The sequence below is a fragment of the Habropoda laboriosa genome, unplaced genomic scaffold (genome assembly GCF_001263275.1).
Source record: "Habropoda laboriosa isolate 0110345459 unplaced genomic scaffold, ASM126327v1 scaffold14, whole genome shotgun sequence".
NCBI classification, from domain to species: domain Eukaryota; kingdom Metazoa; phylum Arthropoda; class Insecta; order Hymenoptera; family Apidae; genus Habropoda; species Habropoda laboriosa.
The window spans coordinates 465,059-481,679 of record NW_017100137.1 but is presented as its reverse complement, the minus strand read 5'-3'; the positions used below and the strand labels follow the sequence as shown (position 1 = coordinate 481,679).

Sequence of the window (16,621 nt, the reverse complement as noted above, 5' to 3'; positions counted from 1 at the left end):
AAAAAGCAATATATTATTTATTTTATAACAATAATTTCTGTAAAACTCACGTATTTATCAAGACTAGGATTGTTACTTGCTCCTGGAACTATAGGTCTATTTTTTCTTTACTTTATCACCTTCGTTTATGTAATTTTGAACTTTGAAATTAGATAAATTTCCTCTATTACAAAATATTTAAATTATATCACTGATTTAATATATTTATTCGGATAATTTGTTTAACAGTTTAATTACGATAAATTTTTAAATCCAGTAATTATAATTTAATATGTGAAGTAACATGTAATATTTATGTGCGAATTATTAGTGCAATAAGAGAACACTGACTGTAAATGATTATCATTCAAAGTCTGAATGATAAACTGAAAAACTTATCAATGTCATACATGAATTACATTAACCTGAACAGATTTGCCTAAATAGTATTATGATGATAATCAAATGATGTTAGTGAAAAAATATACATAAATCATGACAAATGTTGTGCACTTAGGAATTAGGAACTCAATTTTTATATTAAAATATGATTGTACAATTTTTAGATTATACTTTGAAAAACAAGAAAAATGATTTCAAAACAAGAGAAAATGTTATAATTTATTAATACTAATAAACAATTTATTAAACCTTGTAATTAGTATGTTTTATTACATGGTGATAAGAAAATTAAGCAAAAATTACGAATTATATATTAGTTCTATAATTAACATTATTTTGCATTGTATAAACCCTCATCATATTTTTGTCTCTTTATCTCTCTTTTCTATGATTTTTTCTTCCACCACCTTTTCGTTCTTAAATAACATATTTTACTCATTAAAGATACTACCAATATAAACATAAAAAAATAAAGTATGCTAAATTACACAATAATACTTATTTTCTGTAAAACAAACTCTTCTTTGCGTTACTCATTATTTATGAATTCTTCTTTATTTAATATGTCCTTTTCCTTTTATTCAAATACTAAGAGAATCATTGTAAATTTTTCAAAAAATTTATTATAAAATATATTATACCTTAGTTAAGTACATATTCAACACTACGTACGTGAACAATATCTATGTATAACAACTACGGGTGCAAGCAGTCTCAGGTTTCCGAGCTGGCCGCGAACAAAAAATGGGACCTGGACAACACGGAAATTAAAAGAAAGTCGCATCTCCTTCATAACAGACGAAAGACTTAAAAAAAAAAAAAACTATTAATGACGACAGTTATTACAGATTGGTAGAACTTTCTACATAGAAAAAGCCTAGCACTCTAAACGTTTGAACCTTATTATTGCTATGTACATTTTTAAAACACACAAAAGTTTCGAAGGTTCACATATTAAAAGACCAGAGTCTACGATCTCTTGAAAAGACGTGCGATAGATCGGTTAAACACTTGAACTCGTCACAGCATTGAAAACTGACAATTCGTGACAATTAAAGCTAATGTTCCATTCACTCTATCACTTCTGTACTTTCATACGATTATTAAAACATGTCACTTGTATCGTTTCGTGGGTATTTAGATCAACATCACAACCGCAAACGTAAACTTAAGTGCGACATATTGCCAACAGACTAAGATACGTGTAACTGAATTATCAGTTCATTAACACGTTGCAGATGATAACGCAAATGTAATATTCATTTCTTCTTTTTTTTTTACATTTGTATAATTCGTTCTTATGTAATAAAGGGGCTACACTGAAAACGCGAAGCTATCTCTTCGTTGCAAATTAACCAACTAGGAGAGCTTTTTTCAACGCCAATTCATGACCAACATTTAACTACCTGCTATACGTGTAATTACGTATCTCCTTAAAATGTTTCTTTTTATTTTCAATTTGGATCGAGATGGCCCCAAAGTATCAGTCTTTTGGTTGAAATTTTGTTAATTTTATTATACATAGTTGAGCATAATTCTACGAAGTCCGATACGACCCAGTGAGAACATACTATCTACATTCCACAGCCGTAGACTTCTATAACGCAACTATTATAGGTATACGCAATAACCATGAGAGCGTTTTGTTCGAATATTCGTTAAACACTTGTTCGAGTAATCTCAATTAAAACGTTACACTTAAGTTGCAATTATTAATTCTACTTATTACATAAGTGTCGGTACGAAAATAAACTTAACATCTACATACTTATAATAAAATATAAAAAAAAGAAAAATCAAGTAAGGAACATGTTATTAAAAACAATATGTATAAAACAATATTACTTGGAAACATTACTCGAACAAATCAAGTTAAACCAAGAATGTTATTAGCGGAAACCGTATTTGGGCCAGCATCGTTGTTACTTAGAACTTGTAATCAGTTTTAAGTATAAGATCGCAGCGATAAATTGTCATGCGAGAAACATAAAGGTACGTTCTTTAGCATTTGCAATAAAGATCGAAGAGTTAAAGAGGAAGATAGTGGAGTTGGAGACAGCAAAATCCGAGGTAAAGTAACCAAATTTGGTGCGATAGAACGCAAGATGGTTGATTCATGACCTTACGTTGAATTGTAGGCTACTTAAATTCAGTGTGGAAAAGTGGATCATCCACTATTAAAGGAGGTGTTTTGTCATTTGAACTTAGAAAAGAAAGATTGATACCTTAAACGCAAGACACCTTAAGAATAGCCAATTGAATACCTTGGCCTGGATGGTATGTATCATTGTAGGGTTGGAAATCTTTGGTTATCCCCGCAACAAATCGACAACATTATTAGCAGAACTACTCGAACAAAACGCTCGGAGTTACCAAACCAATAACTATGTATTCTCCTTACGAGTAAATATTAACGGTATTCTTATATTAAGTATGCTATTATATCCCAATATATGTGAATATAAATTGCAGTATACTTATATGCTACATGCTTTAATAATTATTAACTATAACAAAACGAACCTATGATGTTTGATTATCGAATTCTATACGTTGATAGCGACAAGTTATATATATTCTTTACGATTATTAAAGTTCATAAAATGAACTCGCTACACCATTTGAATTCTATTACGGCGAAGTATTCATTTAGGTTTTCTCGCTATTAAAGAGCAAACGATTTATCAAAGAAATAAATAGGAACCAGCCTATAGATCATATACAGGGCGCGAATAGATAAAAATTAATTACTCGGTAAACTGAATAAAAATATGGCAGTTCGGACCAATTTACAGAATTTCAAAATAAAAATATATCCGTCTTTTGTGATAAAACGATTGTCTTGTAATTTATGTATATCTCAGTCGTTAGTTGTAAAAAAAGGAAAAAAAAAGAACTAAACCATTACTTTTCTTTTCTTCGCGTACGCCACTTTAACTACGTTCACAGTCTCCATTAGCAGAGTATCCAATATAGTTACAGTAAGACCGTTCTTTACTGCAAGTTCATCGTGATGGAATTTCGTCCATTCATCTTCCTCAGCTTGGGCTTCCCTAGCTAACAATTCATCGACCCTGTCTCTTCGTTTTCTACTCCAACGCATTACCATGTTTTCCCGTTGTAATCTCGTCTTAAAGCCGAACAACGTGGCCACTTCTTTATTCACATAGGCGTTAAGCTCTTCTATATTTCTAGGGACTTTCATTATAGGTTTTGTTTTCACGTTTGGCTTTGTCCAACTAGGACCTGGCTTCTCATATTCGGCCTGATAAACCTCTGCGATCGTTTCTTTGCACAGATCAAAGAGGAATGTGTTGTAGATTCTTCTGTCCTTCTTCACAGTCTCGTCGTTCTCTTTGGTTAATTCGCAGATTTCGGGAGGAGCTTCCAAGCTCATAATGTCTTCTCCAGCCTCTTTGGCTTTAAATATTATCGCCGTGGCTTTTTCGGTGAACGCCGTCAATTCTTCTATGTTCGAAGGAATTACGGCTGGAGGGGGAGAAGGTGACCCAAGAGATGTTGAAATTCTAGCACCACCACCGGGTGGTGTGTAAGGAGGCGGTGGTTTGTTAGGTATTTCTCTAACGTAGTAAGATACCTCTTCTGCCTCCAATTTCTTAATCTATCATGATAAAATGTGTATATTTAAAAAAAAACAGCCCTTATGTTAAAAGATATAATGGAATAACAAAAATTCATTTTTACCTCTAACTCGATCTGTAGTTGTTCAATGCGAAGCAGTTTCGCTTCCCAATCTGCAACTTCGACGCCAGGTTGCTCCAATGATGCTATGCAAATAAAAATTAGAAATAATATAAATTTGTGAAAAGTTTAACAGATAAGTTGTCCAGGAAAAGCAACACGAATCTTTACATTACGAGTTCACATTTCACTTCAATTAGGTGCTTTGATAGTTAAAAAAAAACATCCAGGTATGGATAAAAAAAATGCTCTGATGCATTAGTAAAAACAGGATAAAGCTGTGATAAAATTAGACATTCCATGTGTGTTTGTGTACGTGTGTGTTTGCTTGTATGTTTGTGTGTATGTGTACAAGAGTAATTTCCTTATAAAAATGTTCAAAGAAAACAGGAGATACAATGTTTTATATCGTTACGTTGCACAATATTTACAGGCTTTCCTTGTGCATATTGAAATCAATAATTACAAATAAAGCACTCATGCAACACTGATTTGTATAAAAAGAACAAGTCAATGTTTGTTTTATTCAAAGTTTCGTGTTGTATTACCTTTAAGTAATTATTATCTGGACTTTGCTATTCTGAAAATAAACAATACATGGCTATACGAGGCAATGCTTTGCACAGGAATACACAGCCAATATAAAAATCAGAATCAGTGTCTCTGTAATGTACGCAATATGCGGGAGTATATTATCCTTTATAGTTACAATTATACAAATGATGTTGAAACTAACTCAAACTTAATCAGCTGCATCTAATAATAAGATTCATACTCTAAAAATATTTATCCACTACATACACATATATTCATTCAGTAGCAATACAATTTAAAACTCAATGACAATTTTAACATGATTTTAAATTTATACACATATTAAATATGAAAAGTTCTGTTTGAAAAAAAGAAAAAACTATTTAAAAAATATAAAAGACATACCATCCAATTATAGAGTAAATGTGTAAAAGCGCATTTTTAATAAAATTCAAGTAGAATTATAGCAAACTCACACATTACATAATCTTAACTTTATAATGACTTAAAAATTAAGATTACACGCAAATAAAAATTATACCTTTCAACTTGTCTATCATGACCTCTATATCCTTTTCAGATGTTGCAACAATGGGTGTAGCATGGAATGTGTTCTTCGAATCTACGCTTTGATTATCCACATTAGCATTGCTCAGCAAATCATCGTTTAATGCATCAAGGTCCAATCTCGAATCATTAGGATCTCTGGGAGAATCCATCTCAATTTCCGATACTCCTTTTGGCGTATCTCTGTCTTCGCTTGACTCAGATAACACATCCTGTTCCTGCTTCTCTCTTTCTTCGGTTGCATTTGAACTAATTATCGTTTCTATTAATTGATGTTCTCCTTCTGGTACTATTGCCTTACATTGTTCATCTTCTAAATTATCTACCAGTAGCTGTTCATTTTTCTTATTAATATCTTCCACAAAATGAGCATCAACATTTGAAAATACAATGCTATCTTTATTAGAAAGTTCTGTTTGTGACTTTTCTCTATCTTCAGAAAAGTGCTTATTGTCTTGAAATTTATTTGTATTAATATCGGAACTTGTCAAAGATTTTTGCGTAATTTCATCGAGTATCTTCAGCACCTCTTCCGACTTCTGTATCGCTTCGTATCTTTCTGGTACATAAGATGACTTTTGTACGGTAGTAGATTTCTGAAGTTCAATTTTATCAAAGATTTCAGAGACTTCAAGACTTTCTTCCGAGATATCTTCATATTCAGGATCCTTCAAAATATCAAATGTTTTATTCACTACATGTGGCGATACATTGGATGCCACTAGTTCAGTATTTTCTGCTGTCTTAACGTCATTTACAATCATAGAATGTGTTGCATTTTCTTGGCTCTGTGCTTCACTTTCTCGAACTTCGATTGCTTGAGTATCTGTTTTATCGTGTGATATCGATTCTGGTTCAGTAACAGAATCTATAGAACGCTTAACTTCCTTTTCTATGATGTCCAATCTACTTTCAGTCACTTCGACTAAATTGTCAAGTTGTTCGCCATCCGAACTATCTTGTTCTATTAGGGGCTCCAAACATATTTGCTCTTCAGTTACGTCCTCTTCTTGTGTCTCCACTGTGTCCTTGCCTTTATTTGCATCTATGGGTTCCTCCTCTGCTAATTCTATTTTAACGTCAATCTCAAGCTCTGATAAACTCTCGCTTTCTACACTTCCCGGTTCTAACTCTGTTATAACAATTTCTCGAGATTTCGTTTCACTGTGACACGTATCCTCATCATCTTTAACCTCGACATGTACATCTACGTCTATAACAGATTCAGTATGAACTTTATTAGTTGTTTTATCTTCATTGATATTCTTATCGCTACCGATGTTCAGGGAAACAGTTTCTTTACCAGCTTCATCCAGTTTCACTTCATTTTCTTCTACTGATTTATCTTGTAAATTAAGGCTACTTGAAACTGATTTTCTTTCTTCATCTAATGCTTCTACTGTTTTTATTTCGTTCTTATTCCCTATAACATCTGAGTGGATTTCGATTTTTTCTCTGATTGAACTGTCCTCGATACTTTTTTCAACTTTATCCAATATTTTAGTTACAGAATCATAAATAGCCCTTTGGAATTCATCACTTTCTATACTGTGTATATTTTCTTCCTCGTTCTGTTCTTTGTCATTGTCTCTAGCTATTATATCCAATATATCCTCAATTTTTTCATCAGTCTTTTCAATACGAGAATCTGATACTGTTTCATCAAATTTCGTTCCACGAATATCGATATTTGTGGATTCACATTTTGGAATAAATAGAGATGCATCACCCACATCATCAATCGTGTTTCTTCTAAGAATTTCATCTTTAGAGTCATCTGAATGAGATATATCTTTTGTATGTAGGAATATGCTTGAGTCATCATTGAATAACTTAGAATTCTGAATTGGTGATTTCTCTAATGCAGAATTAGCAACATCTTGTTGAATATCAAACGAATCCGATATGGTCCAGTCGTCTTTATTGAAAGTAGTTTCATTCACAAAAGCTTCTTGTACCTGACTCTCATCTTTACTAATTTCTTTTCTGTTAATGCTTACAGCATGATCAAGTGTGTTATTATCGTTGAACTCTCTGGATTTATTCGACAGCAATTCAAAGTCCTGTGCTATTGAAGTCGGACACGCATCATTTATACCTTGGAATTTATCATTTTCTGCTTCTTTTGCACAATCTGTTAATTCTTTGAAACTCTCAATTGTTTTAATTGAACTCGACGAATGCGGAGAAATTTGCTGTTTCAATATTTTATTAACGTATTCTGTAATTATCGCCTGCTTTGCAACACTGTGCGAAAATTGTTTAGAAGTTACGTCACTCTTCTCTGAGTGAGTTTGTGCAATAAGTACATCGTTTATTATCGAACTGTGATCAATATCTGTATACTGATTCGAAGATTTATCATCTTTTTCAAGTAAGTTAGATTTTTCTGATGGTATCAAAGTACCTTTACTTGACTCTAATGAATTATGACTTTCAAAATTATGTGAATCAGCATAATTTTCTTCGACATTTTCTTCGGGAGAATATAAGATTTCAGATCCCTCGGTGCTTATGCTTTCCTTATCCTGTATCGTTTTTGTGTGAATTTCAGATAACGATCTAATATTAGTTCCTGCAGAAGTTCCATTCGATATTTTTTCATTTTTCTCATACAGACTTAAATTGTTATTCTCGATCATCACTTGAGAACGACTTGGATCATTCTCAATAACCTTAATGTGTTCTGATATTATGGATTTCTCGATTTCGTTCAAAATTTCCTTGCTTCTTGCCTTATAATCAATTTCTTGACTATTCGAAAGAGACACTTTATTTTGTTGTATTATAGCGGACATAACATTGTCAACTCCTTCCGTTATACTCTTATTGTTATTAAGGTTACTGAGTGATTTTAACTTTATATCGTTCGTCAAATACTGCGAAACGTCAGAATCGGTGTCCTTTTGATTTGATACAGCATCTTTGCCCTTATCCTCTTCCATAATCTCCACCTCATAAACTTCATCGTCCTTCTCCGTTTTTGAAAGTATCTCTGATATATCTTTCGACGTACTTTTCTCCTTATTTTGTAACTCATACTTTGTCTCTTCGTTTGGCTTTTTATTAAAACGCGTCATCATCATCTCTGATAGTATTTTCAGCTCATTTTCCAACGAGCTTATATCCTCATTTAAGTTCTGATTATTCAAACGTAAGAAGTCCACTTTTTTAGAAAAGTCAGTCACGTTGGCAGATTCAGTGTTGATTTCCTCACCGGAACTTTGAGCATCGTTGGATCCTCTCGAAGAAATATGCGAGTACTCGATACGTTTAGCCTCATTACCTCCAGATTGCGACGAAATGGTTCTAGTTCGAGACTGTTCGGAGAACGTGTCAAAATCAGATTTGTATTCCTTCAAATCCGACTGAATGGTAATTTCATTTTTAGAACGGTTAGTTTCCGATTGTGTGAGTATCTCTGTTTCAGATTTCGATGCGCTGATTTCGGTTTTAACATCTCCAGAGATGCTACTTTTCTTTGCTTCGGATAGACTTTGTCTGCTTTGTATCTCATCGATGTAGTGTCTAGTTCCATAAGGAAGATTCTTCTCAGAGCGTATTTCATCTGAAACTGATGACATCGAGGCAGAACCAATTTTATCGACTTCAATCTGTTCCGATATACTCTCGTCGAAAACAGACTGAGCACTGCGATTAACCGTGCTCATTTTTGCGGAGCTCAATTGCTCCGAAGTTCTTACGCTTCTAGAAGACTTGATCATTCTCTCTAAATGATTTTTATCATACTCAGCTTCGACGGTTTCGCCTCGTAATAAATTAATATGCATCGTGGGATCCTTTACCAGTAATCTTCTCGTGGTGAATAAATCGGATTCTGACCTGGATCTCAATAAATCGCTATTCTTAAATATATCTTGTATTTTCTTCAAGGGAATCTCAGGTACTTTAAAGTCTGCCAACGATCTTGATTCTATCGCTAATTTATCACTGTCTCTAGAAGCTCCCTTTTTCAACTCCAATTTCTTGCGCATTTCATAAATAGTCGTATCATATTTCTGTTCATAAACAAGAAGTTATTCAGCACGTGTAATACTTAAAACATGTCACTAAAAGACTAATGAATTGTTTACCTTAATTTGATTCAACAAATTCGCTTCCAAAGCCCGAAGTTTCTGCTTCGTCTGCTTTCTGGCTTCCCTCTTCAACCGTGACATCTCTATTCGCCTCTCGGCTAATTTCTCTGTTAGCAACTCTATTCTTCCTTCAATGTCGCTCGTGTCGGATGAAACAGTGGTGTCTATAAAATGATACACGCTCTTCTCTGATAGTTATCAGAGTCAGTTTTATGTAATTTATATGATTCAAATATTAAATTAAATTCAATAATATACATTATTGAGTGATATATACATATAGCATGCACTATCAATATCTTTTCATTTATAGAAGAAATATTTGCTCATATGCTTCATATATTACTTATATAAATTATTCTTGACTTATTTCACTTAGATAAATTAAACGTGATATACTATAATGTTAGTTATTTTACTTTTTTAAAAATAGCAAAAAACTCTTATAAAAAACTTGTCATATGTTTAAATAAAATAAGAAGTTGTGTGTCTGAAGATATACTACATTAAAATTACCTTGTTGAGAGAAAACGTTGGACGTTGCTGTCACAAGTTTCAGTGCAGCTTGTTCCATTCGTGCAACACGATCTTCTTCCGTTCTTAATTTTGCATGCCAAGCCATCCATTCTTCCACACAATTTTTGCGCGAAGTGAGCGCAGCTTCACGTGCGTTCAGAATTCTGAAAAACGTAATCACATCCGGTAACACAAATGCACTTTCCATAGTAATTCAATTAATTAAAAGTGAGTTAAAGTGAAAATCCCAAAGAAGTTTGGAATAATATGGAAAAGATTGTCTAATCACAAGAATGGAGCCGAATGTTCTTTGCCAGAGTGGAATACTGCAATAACAGCAGAATGCACATCGCCGGTGCACCAAATCTATTTTTACAATGCTTCACTTCATGGTGTGAATACGTGGTCTATTATTAGACCTGTTACACGTGTCTCTAGTGATTCGCAAGTTTATTAATTCAGCTCGAACGTTATATCAGAAACGCCTCTCAAAATCATAACAGTGAAATGTATAAATAGATTTACATTAACTCAAAGAAACACTGTGTACTTACTGTTCGAGCTTTTTGGATGTTTTCAAATTATGATCCTGCGACCTGACGACCACGGATTTCGAGTAATTTATGTCACTTTCTCCGGAACTGTGATGAGAAATGGCGAAATTACTAATTTGAGGTTTCATGGGCGCGTTGTCGAAGTTGTGCGCGTTTTTGTCCGAACTGCGAAAGGAATTCTCGTAGGCCTCCACATTTTTGTCCGACATCTTCTGACACAACACGTTTTCTTTGCTGTCGTAATCGTCTATTCTGTCTGTCAGTAATTTTAAATTCTTGTCTTTCGGGTGCTTGTCCATAAGCGCATTCTCGTCGTTCTTGTCGAGTTGAATTAACTCCTTTTCCATTTTTGTTCGTTTATTATGATGCTTGATAAACTCTTCCGACATTTGAGAGTTAGATTTGGAGCGTAATATATTCTCTGTAAGTATACTGGACGATGATTTACTTTTCTGACACTTCAAGCTTCTACGTTTGAAATTTGACTTGGATTCGGAACTGTATTGAGTCTTTTTAGACATATCAGTCGGAATTGACTTGCTGTTTCTTTTAGAACTTTTTGAATGTGTTTGTAAAATATCCTCAGAGACCTGAGACGATATGGACGTTTTTGACACGGTGTCTTGACTGGCGGAACTTACTTCTTCGGACACGATTTCGCTATTCATGGCAGTAGGTTTCAAAGATTCTCTTGGTGATACAATACTCTGAAAATGATTATCAATTACCTGAGAGGGTTTTGACTTTTTCGACAATTCTTCCACCACGGTATCGGACTCTGATTTAGCCAGTTCAGAGATAGATTTATTTAAATTTTGTTGCAATAATTCAGATATGTTGGGAGACTTTTCTTTCTCGAAAAGATTTTTCCCAGGAATGCTCATGGAATGATTCGATATTAATTTTGGATCAACCGAGTGTTGATGTGACTTCAGTCTTATAACGTCTGTTCTAGGCATCTTTTCCTCGAATTTTCTCGACTTTATCTCATACTTGGATTTAATTCCATCTTTCTGCGTTTTATAAGGACACTTTTCTTGGGGTATATTACCCTGCATAGCTTCGTTAGATTTGTCGAACCGTAAAAACGCAGCATTAGGTTCCTCGACGAAATTCGTAAATTTATTACTTTTCGGCAGATCAGTTTTCGAGAAGTGCAACTCGTTTTCTGACATTTGCATACGCGCGTCTGTTTGAGATCGATCATGCTGAGATTTATCAGAATCGACTAAAGAACTCATAGAACTGTTACTTCTTATATCGTAACCCTTCATCGGACCAGATAATCTTCGTGGGGATTGACTATCCGCGCTTCTTTTTAGTTTTGTTAAAATATTTTTAGTAGACATTTGAGGGTTGAACATATTTCTTTGCTTTTGCAACATAAGCTTGCGTTCTTGACTTGCAATTTTGTGAAGTTCTTTCAATCTAACAACAGAAAATTGATTATGAAAGGGAAATATTTATGTGAAAAAGAAATAAAATATTTTTACATACGAAGAAATACAATACCTATTCATTTCATCTTTTTCTTGTTGTAACTTTAACAACAAAGCTCTTTGCTTCTTTTTCACAGAGCTAACACGACTATCTTGGCCAGTATCCCTTAATGCTCGTTTCTGCTCCTCTAATTTCACTAATTTTTTAGTTCGATCATTTAACGTCTTTTCACGAGATTTAAATAACATCTCGATTTTATCGTTTCTCTCTTTCTCATCCTGTATTAACTGTGCAATCTATAAATACACGATATATTTAATATCAATTCATTTTCTATGGAGAAATTTGAATTTCCAACACTTACCTCTAGATCTAAATATTTATTGAAAGAACAAGTTACATCCCGAGTAGAAATGCTGATCTCAGTACCAGTTTCTGTTCGTATAGATGACGTGGTTTCGTGTAAACTTATTTCCGACATTGTTCTTAATTTACTGGGCAACGATATTTCTTCTATTTGATCTAAATCTTCAAATTGTTCCACAGAATCTAAAGAGAGATGTGGGACTTCACTATCGCCAACGAATCCTCGTTCATACGGTATTCCACATATTTCTGAACATCTACTCTGTATATTTCGTCGAGTTGAACGTATATCCGTTTGTGTTGCCATATCATTCACTGTTTGAGTTTGTACTTCTACAGCCTTAACTGCTGGTTTAGTTATTTTATTTAGATTATCAAACTCATTTGCCATAGTTTGACTTGTAGTATGATGTACTGTGTGATTTGAAAATGCTGTATCAATATTAGTATTTCATTTAGTAATTGATGTTTCTCATACACCATAACAAAAAGTATGTTAATTCCTCACCTTTATCAGTACTAACAAGTTTGTGCAATTTACTTGTCTCATTGCAGTGTTCTACATCATCAATGCTTCTTTCATCTACCGCTTTAGAAAAATGCGATTTTACTGGATCACTTGACTGACTATGCTGTAATGGTAACTCTTTTTCTTGATCTTGTTTAACATTGTATAAACATTGTTCAACTTCCATGACCTGTCTCAATGATTCATTAAAAGAATCAAGAAGATGCAATTCAGCTTGAAATTGCATATGTAAGGCAGTTGGATGTAACTAAAATTATAAAAGCATCTTTGTAGCATAATTATAAACTAAATAAGAAGAATATGTATATTTATACATATTGTGTATGCACTTACCAATGGAATGCTTTCTTGTTCTAAATCAGTTTTACCTATATGCTTTGAACACTTAGAATCAGCTTCTATATTACTGTTTTGTATAAATTGCCTTTTTCGTCTAGATCGAGGCATAAGATTCATATCTGGTGTTATTAAATCACAAAATTCCTCTTGTTGGGAACGATTTTCATCTCTGAATGAAATTTTTCTTGGATCTAATAATGCATTTGACAATACACTATCATTTAAATTCGATTCATTGCTATTACTCGTTTGCTTAACTGTAGTAGCAATACTCTGTGTAAATGATTCTTCTTCTTTTTTTGTGTTCACGCTAGTGCACTGTGTTAAAGAATCATCTGTATATTTTGAATCTTCAGTCGTTTTATTTGATTTACCTACATTAATACTTTGTACAACTTTTTCAGAATCTTTGTTTTTTATTTGCTGTGTGGAAATAGTACTTGGACTATGAGTTCTTACACTTACATTCGAATCTGTTACACTTTCTACACCTTCAGACTCCTTGGAGTTCATTATGTACATTTTGTTATCCATTTTACTTGTTGAAGGTTTTACTTTTTCAGACCTCTTACTTTGTTCCTTAAACAGTGGACTTCCTGTTTTTCCTTGAGATTGACATGTCATCTTATGCTGTCTAATTTGCCTATTCTCTGATGAAAATACATGTTTCTGATGATCCACTTGCTTTAACATATATAAATCATCTTTATATCTATAATCAAAATTTTCGAACATATTCCTAGACTCTCTGACTGTAACTTTGTCTGGTATTTTCGTACATTGTTCCCAAAGTGATTCATTACTATAAGATCTATTCTTAGATTCTAAAGAGGTATCTCTTGATTTTAACGATCTAGTATTAATAGATCTATGCCTTTTATCTCTAACTTTTTTAGTAGTTGATGTTGCAAAATTTTTTGTTTTTGGTTTTGATGGAACAAAATCACTTTCCCTTGGCATATGAAATGGCAATCTATCATTTTTTAATTTTCCAGTTAATACATTTTCACTAACATTATTAGAAAAATCTTTCCTAGAAACATGTCTGGGACTCCTAGATCTTTTAGAAAAGAATTGTGTTATCTCATCCTGTTTAGAGAATAAAGAATCATCTTTTCTAATTCTCTTAGACCTGTTTTCCTTTTCTCTAGAATTTTCTCTAACATATTCTTTCTTCTTTGATAAATTTGAAGATATAGAAATATTTGGCACCTTCAGTGGCTCTATTTCACTGTTAATAGTTGATGATACATCTGATGTTGAAAAATCTAGTCTTCTTTGAACTCGCTCAAAACTTTTTATTGGTTTATCTACTCTTTCATGAATTAGCTCCTTTGAAGGTGTTTCAAATTTTGGTGATATTAATTCTTTTGATGCACAATTTTCTCTATTAGAGAAATCTAATTTCTTTGCAGAAATTTTCAAGTCTGGAACTTTTAAAGGTCTTATAAAATCCATTTTTTGTACGACCTCATGTAAATTCTGAATACTATCAGATTTTAATACCATTACAGATTCAGCTGCATTTTTATTATTTGGTTCATGTGTCTTTCTACAGATTTCAGAACCATCATCTAAAGCAAGTTTTCGCTTTACAGCACTTATAAATGTGAAAGGGTATGACTGAACAGCATGATATGATAATAAATTTTCTAAACCTTTCAAGTCCAATTCAACTGACAAATGAGATGATTGGTCTTTAGATATTTGCTTGGCAATATAATCTTGCTGTTGTTGATATTCAATATCTTGCTTAACTTGAGCTGCCTGAAATTATATATTAGATTATAATTTAATAATGTAAATTATAATGCTTTTCATTTGTATAATCATGTTACAGTAGATTCCCTATCATCTGGATCCACTTTAATCAATTTCTGCTTTAATGATCCACATTTTTGTAGGGAGGCCCAACAAGAAAACAATTGACACAATCCATGTTACACAGCTCATTCATGGTTCATAGTATTTACCATAAAGGAAACTTTAATCTAACATTTTTCAGACTTTTTTTTAGCAAAAGATATTTTTAGATAAGAATGAATACACTGCAGTGTAATGACATTATAATTTCTTAACTGTATTTTGATCACAGTTAGTTCACATGAACATATAATGTTATTACATATTATATCTATATTTTATACGTAAATAATAAACATTATATATATATAGTTTATTTTAATGACAAGCTATAAATCATATTTGACATATACTTTTCCATTAACTGACCATTCGTTTATCCAACCACAGGTCTGGTCCCATATGAACAAAAAAGTAATAGTACAAAATACAAAGTAAAACTAATAAAATTAACTTACCGCTGCAGATGTTTCAGCACGTTGAACAACAATATCAGGATCAGAAAAAAAGACATATTTCTTTTTCACATTAATATCTTCCTTCTTGGAACTGCTTTTCATATTTCTATAATTGTTGTATAGTAATGGATTTATATGTAATTACTACAACCTTGTCCATGCTTGTGAATATGGATAATAAATGTCAATCTACAAATATAATTTATCAGGACTAAACATATGTATTTAAAAAATTATTTAAAAATTGTGATTTTAACAATAAATAATTGCTTGTAATTACTATTATACGAATGTAAATATCTTCAATTATTATAAACTTTTTTATTTCTTATTATTGAAGTGAAATAAATTTAATTGTTAGCGTATTTTATGAAATAAATTAAACAATTTGTATTTTGAACGTATAACACTTGAAAATAATGATGAAGTTATGTAATTAAACTATAAGCTCAATTATAGAAAAACTTACATTAGAATATTTAATACAATTACAATCTGACGTAGGTAAAACGATGAATTTACGAAAAAACGTTAGGCAAGTTTCAACGTATTTATAACCTAATTTAGGACGCCATTTTTTATAAATATGTTTTATAAAATCAATTTTTAAACGTTTAACGAAGAATTACATATACGTTTCCAATCGCCTATAAAAAAACAGGGCTTCCATGTACCATACATCATTCACATTTTCATAATTTCGAACACAATAACTCATCACAACGGTCATTTGTAAACGATAATCACGTGGTACTTTGCGATTTGCTACTTGCACAAAATTGAAAACATGGCAACGACAAAATGTAAATGATCGATAACACAGTTATTTGTACACGCAATGTACATACTAATGATATGAAAAACGTAACTTTCATTAATGATCCACTAGGTATTACATGAAATTTCTGTTTATAACGTGAAATATTACAAGAGTAACGTCAAATGAAAAAAGCGGCAACCGTTCGTAATATTAAACAGACACATATTAGTCGCTCTTCTTTGAACGTCTTAAATTTCTGCAATTCTGTCAGTCCTGGCAACATCGATCTTGGAGAGCATGAAGTGAGCGGTGAACACAAAATATATGCACGTGAATTAATCGAAAAAATAATTTCGAGTTTTTTTCTTTTAACGAATATTTATGTTAAAAAATTTAAAAAAGTGTACATATAAGTTAAATTCCAAACAGTAATTACAATGAAAATATTAGAAGCAAGTGTTAATAATTATTGCAAAAAATACAAAATTAAATTTAAAAAATTTTTAATTAAATAA

At 32.3% G+C, this 16,621-nt stretch overlaps 2 protein-coding genes across 2 annotated transcripts in view; one reads left to right on the top strand and one right to left on the bottom strand.

Moving 5' to 3' along the window:
• Nucleotides 1-3,252: 3,252 nt before the first annotated feature.
• On the bottom strand, nucleotides 3,253-15,448 carry LOC108579218 (centrosome-associated protein 350-like). Its single transcript, XM_017942699.1, has 11 exons — nucleotides 15,347-15,448; nucleotides 13,020-14,753; nucleotides 12,666-12,933; nucleotides 12,156-12,589; nucleotides 11,864-12,087; nucleotides 10,352-11,779; nucleotides 9,798-9,961; nucleotides 9,279-9,469; nucleotides 5,159-9,203; nucleotides 4,087-4,169; nucleotides 3,253-4,003 (listed from the first exon to the last, which is right to left on the bottom strand). The coding sequence occupies exons 1-11, from the start codon at nucleotides 15,446-15,448 to the stop codon at nucleotides 3,278-3,280; spliced, it is 9,399 nt and encodes a 3,132-aa protein (XP_017798188.1). The 3' UTR covers nucleotides 3,253-3,277.
• Nucleotides 15,449-16,384: 936 nt separating this feature from the next.
• The window catches only part of LOC108579592 (transmembrane protein 70 homolog, mitochondrial), a 1,544-nt gene continuing 1,307 nt past the window's right edge, over nucleotides 16,385-16,621 (top strand). The window contains exon 1 of the mRNA XM_017943177.1: nucleotides 16,385-16,408. The gene's annotated coding sequence lies outside the window, so the exon portion shown is untranslated. The remainder of the gene's footprint in view (nucleotides 16,409-16,621) is intronic.

What these genes read in the sequence shown, in the direction of transcription:
- LOC108579218 (XM_017942699.1), bottom strand. Translation starts at nt 15,448, where the DNA reads ATGAAAAGCAGTTCCAAGAAGGAAGATATTAATGTGAAAAAGAAATAT. An exon ending in GTGCTGAAACATCTGCAGCG is followed by an intron (nt 14,754 to 15,346) that starts GTAAGTTAATTT and finishes TATCAACAACAG; the next exon opens with CAAGATTATATTGCCAAGCA. An exon ending in AACAAGAAAGCATTCCATTG is followed by an intron (nt 12,934 to 13,019) that starts GTAAGTGCATAC and finishes TTATAATTTTAG; the next exon opens with TTACATCCAACTGCCTTACA.